Source organism: Pelodiscus sinensis, chromosome 19 (assembly GCF_049634645.1).
Source record: "Pelodiscus sinensis isolate JC-2024 chromosome 19, ASM4963464v1, whole genome shotgun sequence".
NCBI classification, from domain to species: domain Eukaryota; kingdom Metazoa; phylum Chordata; order Testudines; family Trionychidae; genus Pelodiscus; species Pelodiscus sinensis.
Genome location: NC_134729.1, coordinates 15160798 through 15173827, shown reverse-complemented (window position 1 = coordinate 15173827; position 13030 = coordinate 15160798). Strand labels below are relative to the sequence as shown.

The following is a 13030-nucleotide window of genomic DNA, read 5'->3' as shown; positions in this document are numbered from 1 at the left end:
TGGATAAGTGACCCCTGACTCAAAACAGGTTCCCCGCCCCTCTCATAAATAAAGACAACACTGAAACATTTTGTGTTTGACTTAATATTTTATTTAAAAATGAAACCTGACTGCCAAGCCCCCACCTGGCTGCAGCATAATAACACTCCTGTACCGCCCCAGGCCCCAAACCTGAGCCTATCATACACTAGAACTGCCTGTCCTGAGCCTCTCACATCCCCAAACTCCTGCACCTCCACATCCCCAGTCTTCTGCCACAACACTCCTGCACCATCCCCACACTGCAAATCTGTGTCCTGAGCCCGTCATACTCCCAGCCTCCTTGCCCCGAGCCCCTCATGCACCCCAGCCCAAACTCCTGCACCCTCACAGTCACAAGCCTGCAGCTTGCTCAGCACCCCAACCCTCCACCTGATCCCAACACTCCCCAGCCTGGAGCTCCCTCTCTGAGCCAGCATCCTCTTCTCTACTTCCTCCTGCACCCAAATCCCCTCCCAGAGCTTGCACCTCTCACCCCTTTCCAGTGCTTTTTTTGTGATGGTATGCTCTGGGATGGTGTACTGGTACCTGTTTTCCCCCGACACATTTTTTTTCTCAACAACCTCTCTTCCCCCCCAGTACGTGGCTCTTCACACTCTATCCACCACTATTTTGGCTTTTCGTCTTTAACGGGTTGGCCATCCCCGATCTTGACAGTACTGGGTCCTGCCGTGAGGGCAGGGCAGGGGACAGGACTCGATGACCTCTTGAGGTCCCTTCCAGTTATATATATATAATTGTAGAACCTGTTAATCAAGCTAATTAAGGCTGGATGCATTCTGTTCATAGCTTTTGATGTGAAAATGCAGATGTCAAAGGCAAGGAAATTTGGCTTTTTAGTGCATTAACCAGTTTGTCTTTATTGAAGCCATGGGTAAGTGTCAAATTTGTAGATGAATTCCAGTTCTGCAGTCTCTCTCTGTAATTGGGTGGTGATGTTCCTTTGTAGAAGAATGGCTACTTTTAAATCAATGGTTGAGTGTCCAGGTAGGTTAAACTGTTCCCTTACAGGTTTATGTGTGTTACCATTTCTGATGTCTGATTTGTGTCCATTTATCCTTTGTTGTAGAGACTGTCTGGTACTTGATGGCATATATTACGTTAGAGGATGTGCAGTTGTATGAGCCCTGATGTTGTGGCTTATGTGGTTAGGTCCTGTGATGGCGTCCCTTGTATCGATATGTGGACAGAGTTGGCAATGGGATTTGTTGCAGGGGTAGGTTCCTGGGTGAGTGTTTTTCAGGTGTGATGTATGACTGCTGAAAAGGATTTGCTTCAGGCTGGGGGATTGTTAGTAGGCGAGAATTGGCCTGTGAGATTTTAAAGACTTCTTTTTGTCACTTAACATCATTATATATTTTTCTCATGGTTGTGGTTTAAGCCACCTAACTTAGTCAAGAAGCTGATTCTCTAGGACATGAGCAGATCTTGCTCAGGCAAAAAAAAAAAAAAAAAAAACCCAAACAAAAAACGAACAACTCAAGTCAATGGGTTAGTGAGAACATTGCCTGAATATGGACTTGGGCTGCTGAATTTGGTCTCATGTGGTTCTGGAAATGAGCTTCTTGCCAAGAGAACCCAACTCTGAAGGCTTCCGATGATGGGCTCCTTGAGGGAGGAGAAAGTATATTGCTTGTGAATTTGCTTTCAATGCAATGAAGGCTCCCAAGCATCAAAACTGCTTTTGAAAAAGGGAACCCAGGACTCCTTAGTCACTTGGGGTACGTCTACACTACATGGCTCCATCGACGGAGCCATGTAGATTTGTTTATTGGGCAAAGGGAAATGAAGCGGTGATTTAAATAATCGCCGCTTCATTTAAATTTACATGGCTGCCCTTTGTCAGCAGCCCTGGTAAACCTCATCCCACGAGGAATAATGGGGCTGCCGACAAAGGGCTTTGATGTCGGCAGGGGAGCGACCAGACTCGGCGGGCTGTTTGTCGGCTCGGCGCGGCAGCCATGTAAATTTAAATGAAGCGGCGATTATTTAATCACCGCTTCATTTCCCTTTGCCTACAACCCTCATCTACATGGCTCCGTCGATGGAGCCATGTAGTCTAGACACAGCCTTGGTGCTTTGAAAAGCTTCCCCGCTTGGTGCCCATAATGACCCAGTTGTCTTCTCTTCCTGTTGACTTAGTGAGATGAGTGCAGAGTCCAAAAGTTTTTTTAAATCTAGAGAGGTTTGTGACATTTGGTAACCACCTCCTCTGATGTGTGGATGGTGCTTTGAGGTCCCGCTAGTGTCTTTAGAAGAAGTTCATAATCTTTCTCTAGAGTTTTCCCTCAAGGATCTCACTTCTCCATAGGAGCAATAGTGAAACACGGCCCCATCAAGGACAGACGTATTATTTCCTGGCATTTTACAGAGAAAAAGAGAGAGAAATGGAAACCAGGGCTCAATTAAGTGACTTGCCCAAGGCTATGCTGAGTCAGTGCCAAAGTTCAAAATAGCTCACAGGTCCCCAAGCTTTTTCTTCAACCACTGGACCATTTTTCTCTCTGGATATTAGATTCTGAAATGATTAACTGTTTCCTTCAAGGCCTTGAGTCTTTCTCAGCCAGCAATCGGCTGTCTGGAAGATGCAAGGTTCCTTTGTGTAGGCTGTGTATACTGAAAGGAATGTTCCAGGTTACTGAGGAGGGGAAGGACTGCATTTCTTTCTGAAGATATGAGAGCTGCTTTGGTTCCTTGCTGAAAGTCTTGACTTGCAATCACATCATGGCTCTTGTCTTGTAGCCATGCCATCTCCATATCTCCACGGTATCCCTCCTGATTGGCATGACAGGCATCTACTGGCAGAGTGGGAAAAGGGGCCACTCGATGGGTGCCCAAGGCTTTATACCACTGCACAGGCCTGAGGGCATTCCTATGGGGAGGTGGTAATATTCCCAGCTGCATCTCTCTTGCCTCTGGCAGCGCTGCTAAATCTCCAGTGCTGCTGCTGCCACCATGTGCCTGACATGCTCATGCCCTGTATTTCTCTCTCCTTGCAGATGGCCCGTCCAATCCAGGTGAAGCCAGCGGACAGCGAGAGCCGTGGAGGTAGTTGTCATCTCTCCTTGTTATTGCTCCCTGTTGTTTTGCTGGCAGCTGGCTGTTGTGAGTTGCCTTCCTGGCCCATTCTTGCTAGGCTGAGAGACAAAGTGAGTGGCCTGCCCTTGCTTTACCTCCTCATGCACTCCTACAGGCTATTATGGGCCTGGGTTTGGGTTATGGCTACAACAAAAGGGCTACTGTTGGGAGCTCCTGGTTTGGTACTGTTGGGAGCTCCATGCCCAAGTGCACCATTGTAAGACTTCGCCAGGCCCACAGCTTCCCTGCTAGGCCCCAGGTGTAAGCTACATGTGCCATACTTGGGAACTAAGCAGAGCACCAGCCCTGGACAGGCACAGGAGCAGCGGGAAGCATGACAAGGGTGTTTGGAGCAGGCTCAAGCATGGCACTGGGCCAGATGTTTCATTGGAACCTTTTCTCAATAGAAAAAGCAGATTTGGGTTGCCCAGATTTTGGGGTCAAATTCACCAACTCATTCAGTCAAAATAAAAATGAAAGAAAAAAAGCAGAAACATATCTAAACATTACAGTGTTTCATATTGGAAATGTGTTTTGTCTTGGAATTTTTTTTTAAATAACCTCCCCTCCCCGAGAAATGAAACAGGTTTTTTGGTACGATCAACAGCTATTTGCACAGCTCTCCTCAGCAGTGTAGGTTAGCCCCTTGGCCTAGCAAGTATTAGCGTGACAGCAGTAACATATGCTAAGTGGTTATGACCTGGAATATGTGGAGAGCTGTGTTACTTTACACTAGAGATCACGCCCCTGTCAGATGCCATTCTTTCAATGGAGCAAGTGCAACCCCCCTTCCCCCTCCCGCTGTCGCAAATGAACAGATCCTTTTTCTTGCTTTTCCCTGTCTTCACTGTGCATTTCTTCTTCCTCCCACACTCCTGCATCTATCCTCCCTTCCCTGCTGCCTGTTACAGGAATTGGGTAGGGCTGGTGAATTTGCGTGGGGATGTTTTCCGCTTTAAAATGGAACATCACAGGTGCCGTGTCTAGGATTGGAAGGGTTTGATTTTTGTTTTAAATGATTATTTCATTTGTATTGATTTCAGGGTTCCCATCAGCAGGAAATTAAAAAGTCAGCTATTAATAGTCACGTATTCCAATCAGAGGCTAGACTTTTCAGATGTGCCTAAGGGAATCAGATGTCTAAATTTCAGTGTGTATCAGGCATCCAACTCCCTTAGGCTACTCTGAAAATAAGAACATAAGAACGGCCATACTGGGTCAGACCAAAGGTCCATCTAGCCCAGTATCCTGTCTACAGACAGTGGCCAGCACCAGGTGCCCCAGAGAGGGTGGACCAAAGACAAGGATCAAGCGATTTGTCTCCTTCCATCCCTCTCCAGCCTCTGACAAACAGAGGCCAGGGACACCCATTCTATCCCCTGGCTAAATAGCCTTTTATGGACCTAACCTCCATGAAATTATCTAGCTTCTCTTTAAACTCTGTTATAGTCTTAGCCTTCACAGTCTCCTCTAGCAAGGAGTTCCACAGGTTGACTGCACGCTGTGTGAAGAAGAACTTTCTTTTATTAGTTTTAAACCTGCTACCCATTAATTTCATTTGGTGTCCTCTAGTTCTTCTATTTAGGGAACTAATAAATAACTTTTCTTTATCCGCCCTCTCCACGCCACTCATGATTTTATATATCTCTATCATATCCCCCCTCAGTCTCCTCTTTTCAAAACTGAAGAGTCCCAGTTGCTTTAACCTCTCCTCATATGGGACCCATTCCAAACCCCTAATCATTTTAGTTGCCCTTTTCTGAACCCTTTCCAAGGTCAAAATATCTTTTTTGAGATGAGACCACATCTGTACCCAGTATTCAAGATGTGGGCGTACCATAGTTTTATACAGGGGCAGTAAGATATTCTGTGTCTTATTTTCTATCCCTTTCTTAATAATTCCTAGCATCCTATTTGCCTTTTTGACTGCCGCAGCACATTATGTGGATGTTTTCAGAGAACTATTCACGATAACTCCAAGATCTCTTTCCAGATTTGTCATAGCGAAATTAGCCCCTATCATACTGTACCTATAGTTGGGGTTATTTTTCCCGATGTGCATTACTTTACACTTATCCACATTAAATTTCATTTGCCATTTTGTTGCCCAATCACTCAGTTTGGTGAGATCTTTTTGGAGTCCCTCACAGTCTGCTTCTGTCTTGCCTATCCTAAACAGTTTTGTATCATCTGCAAACTTTACCATCTCACTGCTTGCCCCTTTCTCCAAATCATTTATGAATAAGTTGAAAAGGATTGGTCCCAGGACTGACCCTTGGGGGACATCACTAGTTACCCCTCTCCATTCTGAAAATTTACCATTTATTCCTACCCTTTGTTTCCTGTCTTTTAACCAGTTCTCAATCCAAGAAAGGACCTTCCCTCTTATCCCATGGCCATGTAATTTACACAAGAGCCTTTGGTGAGGGACCTTGTCAAAGGCTTTGTGAAAATCTAAGTATACTATATCTACTGGATCCCCCTTGTGTGCATGTTTGTTAACCCCATTCAAAGAACTCTAATAGAAATGCAAGCATAGAGCTTCTAGAAAGCAAGAGGTGGGAGAAGAGACCATCCTAAGTCACTTAGGCACAGATCTTCAAAGGACCTAACACCCATTGATTTTTTTCTATGAAAGTCTGGGCTATGGAAGGCTTTGCTAGAGCTACAAAAACTCGTACGCACAAGAAACCATGTGAACATGCTCACAGACACTACACACAAACTCAAGTATATGGTTACATAGCAATATTCACAGATACCCATCTATATGGACACCCAAACAGACGTCAAACAAACTCTTTTACATATACATAAAAACTTCCGTGCACCACACTGGTAGGAATGAGTGCATTCGCATTGCCATGTTCACAAGTCCATACATACACCGATACAAATAAATAGAAAGATAAACTCATGCCCCTTTATGGAGCTCTTAAGTCATATTGAAAAAAATAACTCCCCCATCTCTGTAAATGTCCCTTGTCAGTGATGGAAATTCTTCCTTAGAGAAGAAAAAAGGCTGCGCTGCCTAGAACTATGTACCTGCGCTAAAGAGCACATGGATTTAGGCAGCCAGAGAGCTATATGCCTGAAAAGGTGCTTGCTGATATGTTGGGAAGAGTGGAGTTAATATTCAGCCAGCTCTTCCTCTCAAGCTGCCCAGGGAACTCTGCCAAGGACCGCAACACTTGAGTGGGGAGAGAAGATGAGAATGATCGCCGACATTTGCCAATCTAAAATTGAATCCCACCATGCCTAATTAAGGCCTCGATGCTGCAATCTGAGTCTAACTGCTGCCCTCCCATGAAGGGCCCCATGGGTGCAGGAATCCTCCTGGTAGGATCTGAGTGCAGGATCAGGGCCTCACTGTGTCTCAGCTTGTTGCATCTGTGCTGGACCATAATTTCCTGTGAGCCGGGACCATGCATTTGCCTGGCTGTAAAAGCACTGAGTACATTGTAGTGGCTGGCCAAAATAATAATTAAGGGTCCACTTTGCTCCGTGGGGAGCAAAAGAAGACATGCTGCTTCTTAGACCATTTCATTGAGTTCAAAGCTGTCAGCGGTGTTTGCAGAAGACATTTCTTTCACTGTGTAGGACCAGAATATGGTCTCATTACAGCCAACAGCCTATTAGGTTACCACACAAATAATGCCACTGACTTTGGTAGGCCAGTGCTCCTGGAGGAAGGCACTATTCAAATGGAGTAGGAGTATCACAAGCTGATGCTTAATTATTTTTGCCTTCCCTACAATCACATTTTTATTATTTTAGAAAATATCCCAGTGACTATTGTAGTAAATATTAATATTATCTTACATTTCCATAGCAACTTCCATCACAAAGTATCTCAGACACTTCCCAAGTTGTTAGAGGAGGGAGAAAGGAATAAAAAATATTCCTTTAATTTTGTATTTTTTTTGAAAAGCTTGTTTCCATTTCATCACTCTGAAACAGAGGAGGATTTCCCTTTCCTTTTCCCCTCCAATGGCATTGGTGCCAAAATGGCCATTTTTCACGTTTTTAGAAAAATGTGGCACAAAAAAGATTTCACTTTTTAAAATGCAAATCTATTTTCAGCCCAAAGGATTTTGCATTTCAAAATGTCTGGGACTTGTTTTGCATTGGAAACAAAATCTGTTTTTTTGGGTGCGACACCTGTTTCCATTCCAAAGGGCTCCTGTTTTTCCAAGAAGAAACCTAGGGAAAAAAATTAATGGCACTTTCCTGTTTATTAGTATTAAAAATTATTATTATTATTATTATTATTATTAATCAAAATGCGCACTGTTTTGAGAAATTCAAATCTGGAAGACAGAAGTCCCAGTTTTCTAGGTTTATTAATTTTGTTTCAAATTGTCTTCAATAAATCTATAAATAACATACACATGACATCACAGCAGCCACATAGAGGGGAGAGGTTTGGAGTAGCTGACAGGCCCAGAATTAGCCTGCAGTTTTTCACTGTGGGACAGAGAATTTGCTATTGACGTTTAAGAGGTAACAGGGGTTTACAATGAAGTGTGTACCTGTGGCATGGGAGAAGAATAGTGATTTTCATTTAGATTCCACTTAGATCCATACTACATGACTATGGCCCGTTAGCCCAAAGTCCTGCTTGCATTTAGGAACTCCATACTGACCCCTGTATTCCACACCAGGGCCTTGTGCAGCCAACACTCCTCCACACTGCCCTGCACTGCAACTATTAACGGGCTTGAGAGAGAGGCAGAAAAATCCCCCTCCCTTCCTCTTCTTCCCTGTATTGATGTTGCAAATCTTCCTTCCTGTCTGGGAATGACAGTGTAGGAATTAATGAGGAGTCAGGAGCAGGTTCCCATCGGCCCATGCTCAATAGAGCTCCCATCTGTCTGAGATGCCTCCATCTCCTATTGTGCCAATGGCAGGAGGAATATGGCTATTGTCATCATGGACACAGCGGCTTCCACAAGGACCAGAGAAACTCTATCCTCCAATGAAAAAAATGAAACAGCAACCCCCAGAAATGCCTTGCCTCTTGCGAGAGACCTCGGTGAAGAGGAGGATGCAACCAGAGCTGAAAGAAGGACCTGCCCTGCTTCTCTCTCAGCAGCAGGGTAGGGATAATATCTAGCATTTCCATAGCAACTTTCATCCTGAAGGCGTTCAAAGCCTTCTGATGATATACTGGGATCGCTTCATTCATCACTGAAATGCAGCAACCTCTGGAACTGAACAGCTGTTTAACAGCCACACTGCAGCTTAGAGCAGGGAGATGAATATTGTCTCTCACTGAAATGGTGTAGGAGATCTAAGGAGACAGGATGTAGATTCTGCTACATAGATTTGGCCATGATGTTGGAGCTAAGAACCCAGAGCTTGTGCAAAATGTCAGGGAAGTGCTACTGACCAAAAGCAGTCTGGGTGTGAGTCTCATTCTACACAGGATGATCTCACCTCTGTGGTTTCTAACTGTGTTCACACCCTTGCGGTGGGGTGCTCCTGCATATCCTCATGGCTTGCTCTTTGTGAAAATCTGGGGCACAGACCCAGCTGGTTGGCAAAGTTAAAGCTGCGCCTCAGACCATTTTCCACATTCGTCTTGGATTCATCCCAGCTAGGAAGTGGCGATCAGAGTCATGTCCGTTCTGATGGAGGAGGAGCCCATAGACTCTCAACAGGCTTTTCTCCCTCTAAGTACTGGAGCTCTGAGCAATCCTACTGCTCTCTTGCATATAATGCAACTCCTCCTCCTTTTCTCCCCGTCTGTTCTTCCTGAACAGTTTATACCCTTCCATGACAGCGCTCCAGTCATGTGAGTCATCCCACCAAGTCTCCATTATTCCAATCAAATCACAGTTCTTTGACTGGGCCAGGGCTTCTAATTCTTCCTGTTTGTTTCCCAGGCTTCTTGCATTTGTGTACAAACACCTTAGATAACCAGTTGATTGCCCTACCTTCTCCATTCGAATTGGGATCCTCCTTTGTTGCTCATTCCTCCTTGTGTTTCTTCCCGGCGTCCGACTTCCTCATTTACCTCAGGGCTTTGGTCACTGTCCTCCAATGAACCTAGTTTAAAGCCCTCCTCACTAGGTTTGCAAGCCTGCTTGCGAAGATGCTCTTTCCTCTCTTGCTTAGGTGGATCCCATCTCTTCCTAACAATCCTCATGCCTGGAACTGAGTCCCGTGGTCGAAGAAACCAAAGCCCTCTCTCCGAGGGCATAATATCTTCTGGTCCGTTTTTGCACAAAAACAAGCAGTGTGGATGTTTCCTTTTTGTGTAAAAATCCCTTTTTGCGCAAGATCCTTATGTCTCTCTGGTTTAAGTGCTTTAAGAGGTGCTAATTATTATCATTATATTCCTGACTCTGACACTGCAGACATAAGGGTTATAACGAGCATATGTGCACAGTTACACATCTGCACACAAAAGTTACATAACTGGTTATGTGCATTATGACTGGGAAAGGAATCTTTCCCCTGCTCATGTCATGACAGAAAGCAGGCTGCTAGGGTTGATTGACCAGTGGTGTGATTGGATATGGCACATTTAGTGCCCTAGGATCCTGCTATGCTGCATAGCATACACAAGACCTCCAGGTTAACTGAGGACACCTTTTGTCCACTAGTGGAATTGAATTTACTCCTGACCACCCATCAGTCCCATGCTGAGTGACTTTGATGGGTAGAGCCCGGCACAGATACAAAATTTGTATCTGCCTCTGCACTGTATCCACAACAATGAGACACAGACATCCACATTAACATCCGCAGAGGAGGATACCCACCAATATAAAGTGGATAGCCACAAATTTGCAGATAAAAACATTTGTATCTGCACCCACATTTGTATCTGCAAAAATGAGCTGCAGATCTCTGAATGCACACCCATGGATGTGGATACCTGCAGGTATAAAGTGTCTATCTATGGATTTGCAGGACTGTGTTTGTGGGCTAGATCAGTGTATTTGGAGAGGAATTATTGCAAAGATGTTATTAAACCTCTATAGAACACATCTTCCAGGCAGTACCTTAGAGCTTGAGAAAGGAAGGATGCTTTTGTACAATTACAAGATAGGCTGGCTGGGCTAGAATAGGGGGAAAGCTCATCTGGGCAGGAGGCAGAGCTTTCTTGGGAAGCAGTCCAAGGCATGGCACAAATTTCCCAGGATTTAGGAATCATCATAAACCTCCTCACCTTCCACTCCATGTGGGCAGCATGCCTCTCTGATCTACCTTCTCTGACATACATGGCAGCACCCTATACGTTTCAAAACAAAACCCCACCTAAACAAACCTCCGAGTCCTACCCCGGGAGAGCGGATGTGTGAAAGAAAACAAACCACATGTGACAGATGTAACTTGTGTTGTTTAATGCACTGCTGGAAGGTGCTTGTGGTGATGATAAGGGTGGCATAAAAACCTGTACAGAATAGAGTGGTTTGGGAGGGGCTTATAGGGGACAGGTGGGAAATTGAGCTGGGGGAAGTCAAACTGCTGATAATCTGGGAAAGTTTGAAAGAAGCCCTGGCTGGGGAGAGACAGGTCAGACTGGGAGTGAAGGAAGAGCTAGAACCTGTCTAAAGGGGTGAAGACAAAATAAATTGCAGGACCGGGGGGGGAGAAAAAGGGAAGGAATCAGATGAGAAGAGTGGGAAGCATAGAGCAAGAAGCAAGATTAAGAGGTAAGAAAACATAAAGAGGAAGAGGATCAGAGGAGAAGAGAAATGCTAATGAGACCAAGACAACGAGGCCAGAGTGAGGGAGAAATAATCAGCAATTGACATGAGTTTGAGAGATTTTAGAAAAGAATAATGATGATGATGATGACGAAGAAAAAGATGAACGCCAGGCCTGGGGCAGCTTTAAAACCATGGCAGTAAATTAACTACCCAGATGGAGCTGGGGAAGAAAAGCCCTGTTCTCTTCCCCCCTTCTGTTTTCCTCTGCTCGCTGCACATCTCTGAGAGTTAGGCCTGTCCTCTGAGCCCTACAATCCCTTTTGAGGGCAAGGAGGGCCCTGAATGAGGAAACATTTTGCACCCACGGCCATGGTCTTTCTTTAGTGACTTCCATCATCAGGTCCTTTGCAAGGGAGGGATTGTGGACTGTTGCTTCCTGGCCACTTCCCCACCTACATCCACTTCCAGCCCAGTGGAAAGGGCCTGCTTGATTTCTCATGAGCCACTGAACATGCGGATGTTCTGAGCTGTGATTGCTTACCGGAGCCCACCAGCACTGTATTCGCTAGCCATGAGGAAGCTCCTCATGTCCCCAGTGAGATTTGTCATGGGAACCATCCCATTTATAACGAGCTGTACAAGGGGGTTGCTGCTCTGTCCCGTAGCCATCCCTTCTGTTTTCTTCCCCTTTGATCTCTGCCAATAGCTGTTTGGCCAGATGACCTAATTCCACTGGGTTGTAAACAGGAGCAGCAGCCCCTGCTGTTTCTCTTGCTAATGGCTGAACCGTTCAGCCTTAAAACCCCTCCAGTATTCCTCGTCATCACTCCATCACAAATCCACACTGCCTAGGCCCCGCCTCGTGCCCGCCTCTCCCCAACCCGAGAATGGGTTTCCATGGGAACTCAAACTCCAACACTCAAGGGTAAGAGACCATTTTCGTGCTTGCTGGACAGCCTGGGAAATTGCCAATCAGAGGGTGAAAAAGAAGAGCTGGCAAGAAGGTGGAGAAAAGGGGGGCCTGCGTGGCTGACTCAGAAAGACAGCGAGGGACCTGTGCGTGACTTGCAATAGATGCATAGGCCAGGACAGTAATGTAGCAGCCTCTATGCTTCAGATCTAGGGGGCTCTTCTCCCAGTGCAGGATGCCAGGGATTCCTGGTAGCTTGGCTAGCGGCAGAACTGGGGGTGTGCATGCTACCTGCACTCAGCCAGTGATGGTCAGCTTCAAAGTGGCTGCTGAGTGATGCCCCCATAATAGGAAGGGACCAGGAACTAGATGAGGTATCCAAAGGACGAGCTGCAGTTTTTAGGAGGAAAATACAATCAAGATCATTAGCTGAGTGGTTGGGGGAGATGAGAGATTTGCTTTAATGACTAAACTTTGTTTTTAATTAAAGGGATGGCATCAGCACAAAAATCCTTCACATTTTAAACTTGCTATTAACAGAAAAAGATTAAAGTGAAAAAATAATGTATTTCTCTCTTATCCCCCCAGTTTGTGTATTAGACACCACCAAGTGAAAATGACACTGTAAACATTTCCTAGTATCATTCTTTTTTCAGAACATTTTTCGGAAAAAATGTGATACTGAAACCACAAGGAAATATGCAGGGGATTCAGGGATCTGGGAGAGAACCTGAAATGACATGCAATTGATTTTTAAAACTGACACATTTTCAAATTGATGATGTTCCCCTTTGAAATATACCCCATGAAAGTTCGCAGCCTTCTCGTTCCAAAGAAATATTACTTTATCCGGACGCAGTCTCGCAGTGACAACTGCAACCAAGAGACATTCATATTAAAATATGGGAAAGGCCCAAAATGGAACAGTTTATCTGAAATCCCTCCTCCTCTTTCCCATTCATTCTCCCCTCCCTGTCCAAAATAATCCCACTTCGGATAAAATGAGATCCAGATCCAAACTGCTAATACTTTTGCTATAGCAAATCTCAACCCAAATTCTCCCTGGCTGGCAATTGTTAAATCAAGTTTGGATATATATGCTCTTGTTCAAACAGGAATCATTTTGGTTAAATTATATGGCTTATGTTTTACAGGGAGTCAGACTAGATGGTCACATTGGTTCTTTCTTGGTCTTGGGATCTATGAACCTAACACATAAAAAATATACATATCTCCCCAGTTGCCTGCCCCCTCCTATTCTGACCACCTTTGGGCAGGAAGGGCAGTCGTGTGCATGAAACTTGGGACTGGTTAGTGGCCTGCTGGCCTGGGTGTCTGA

The 13030-nt window shown here is 45.1% G+C and overlaps 1 protein-coding gene across 5 annotated transcripts in view; it reads left to right on the top strand.

Annotated features, from left to right (window-relative positions):
• Nucleotides 1-13030, top strand: part of CELF5 (CUGBP Elav-like family member 5) — an 86909-nt gene that overhangs the window by 59572 nt on the left and 14307 nt on the right. For 4 of the 5 annotated variants that reach the window (XM_075902532.1, XM_075902533.1, XM_075902531.1 and 1 more), the window contains one exon: nt 3039-3090. In XM_075902532.1, coding sequence (XP_075758647.1) covers nt 3039-3090 — 52 coding nt within the window. The remainder of the gene's footprint in view (nt 1-3038; nt 3091-13030) is intronic. The other variant, XM_014571047.3, reaches the window with a different exon arrangement.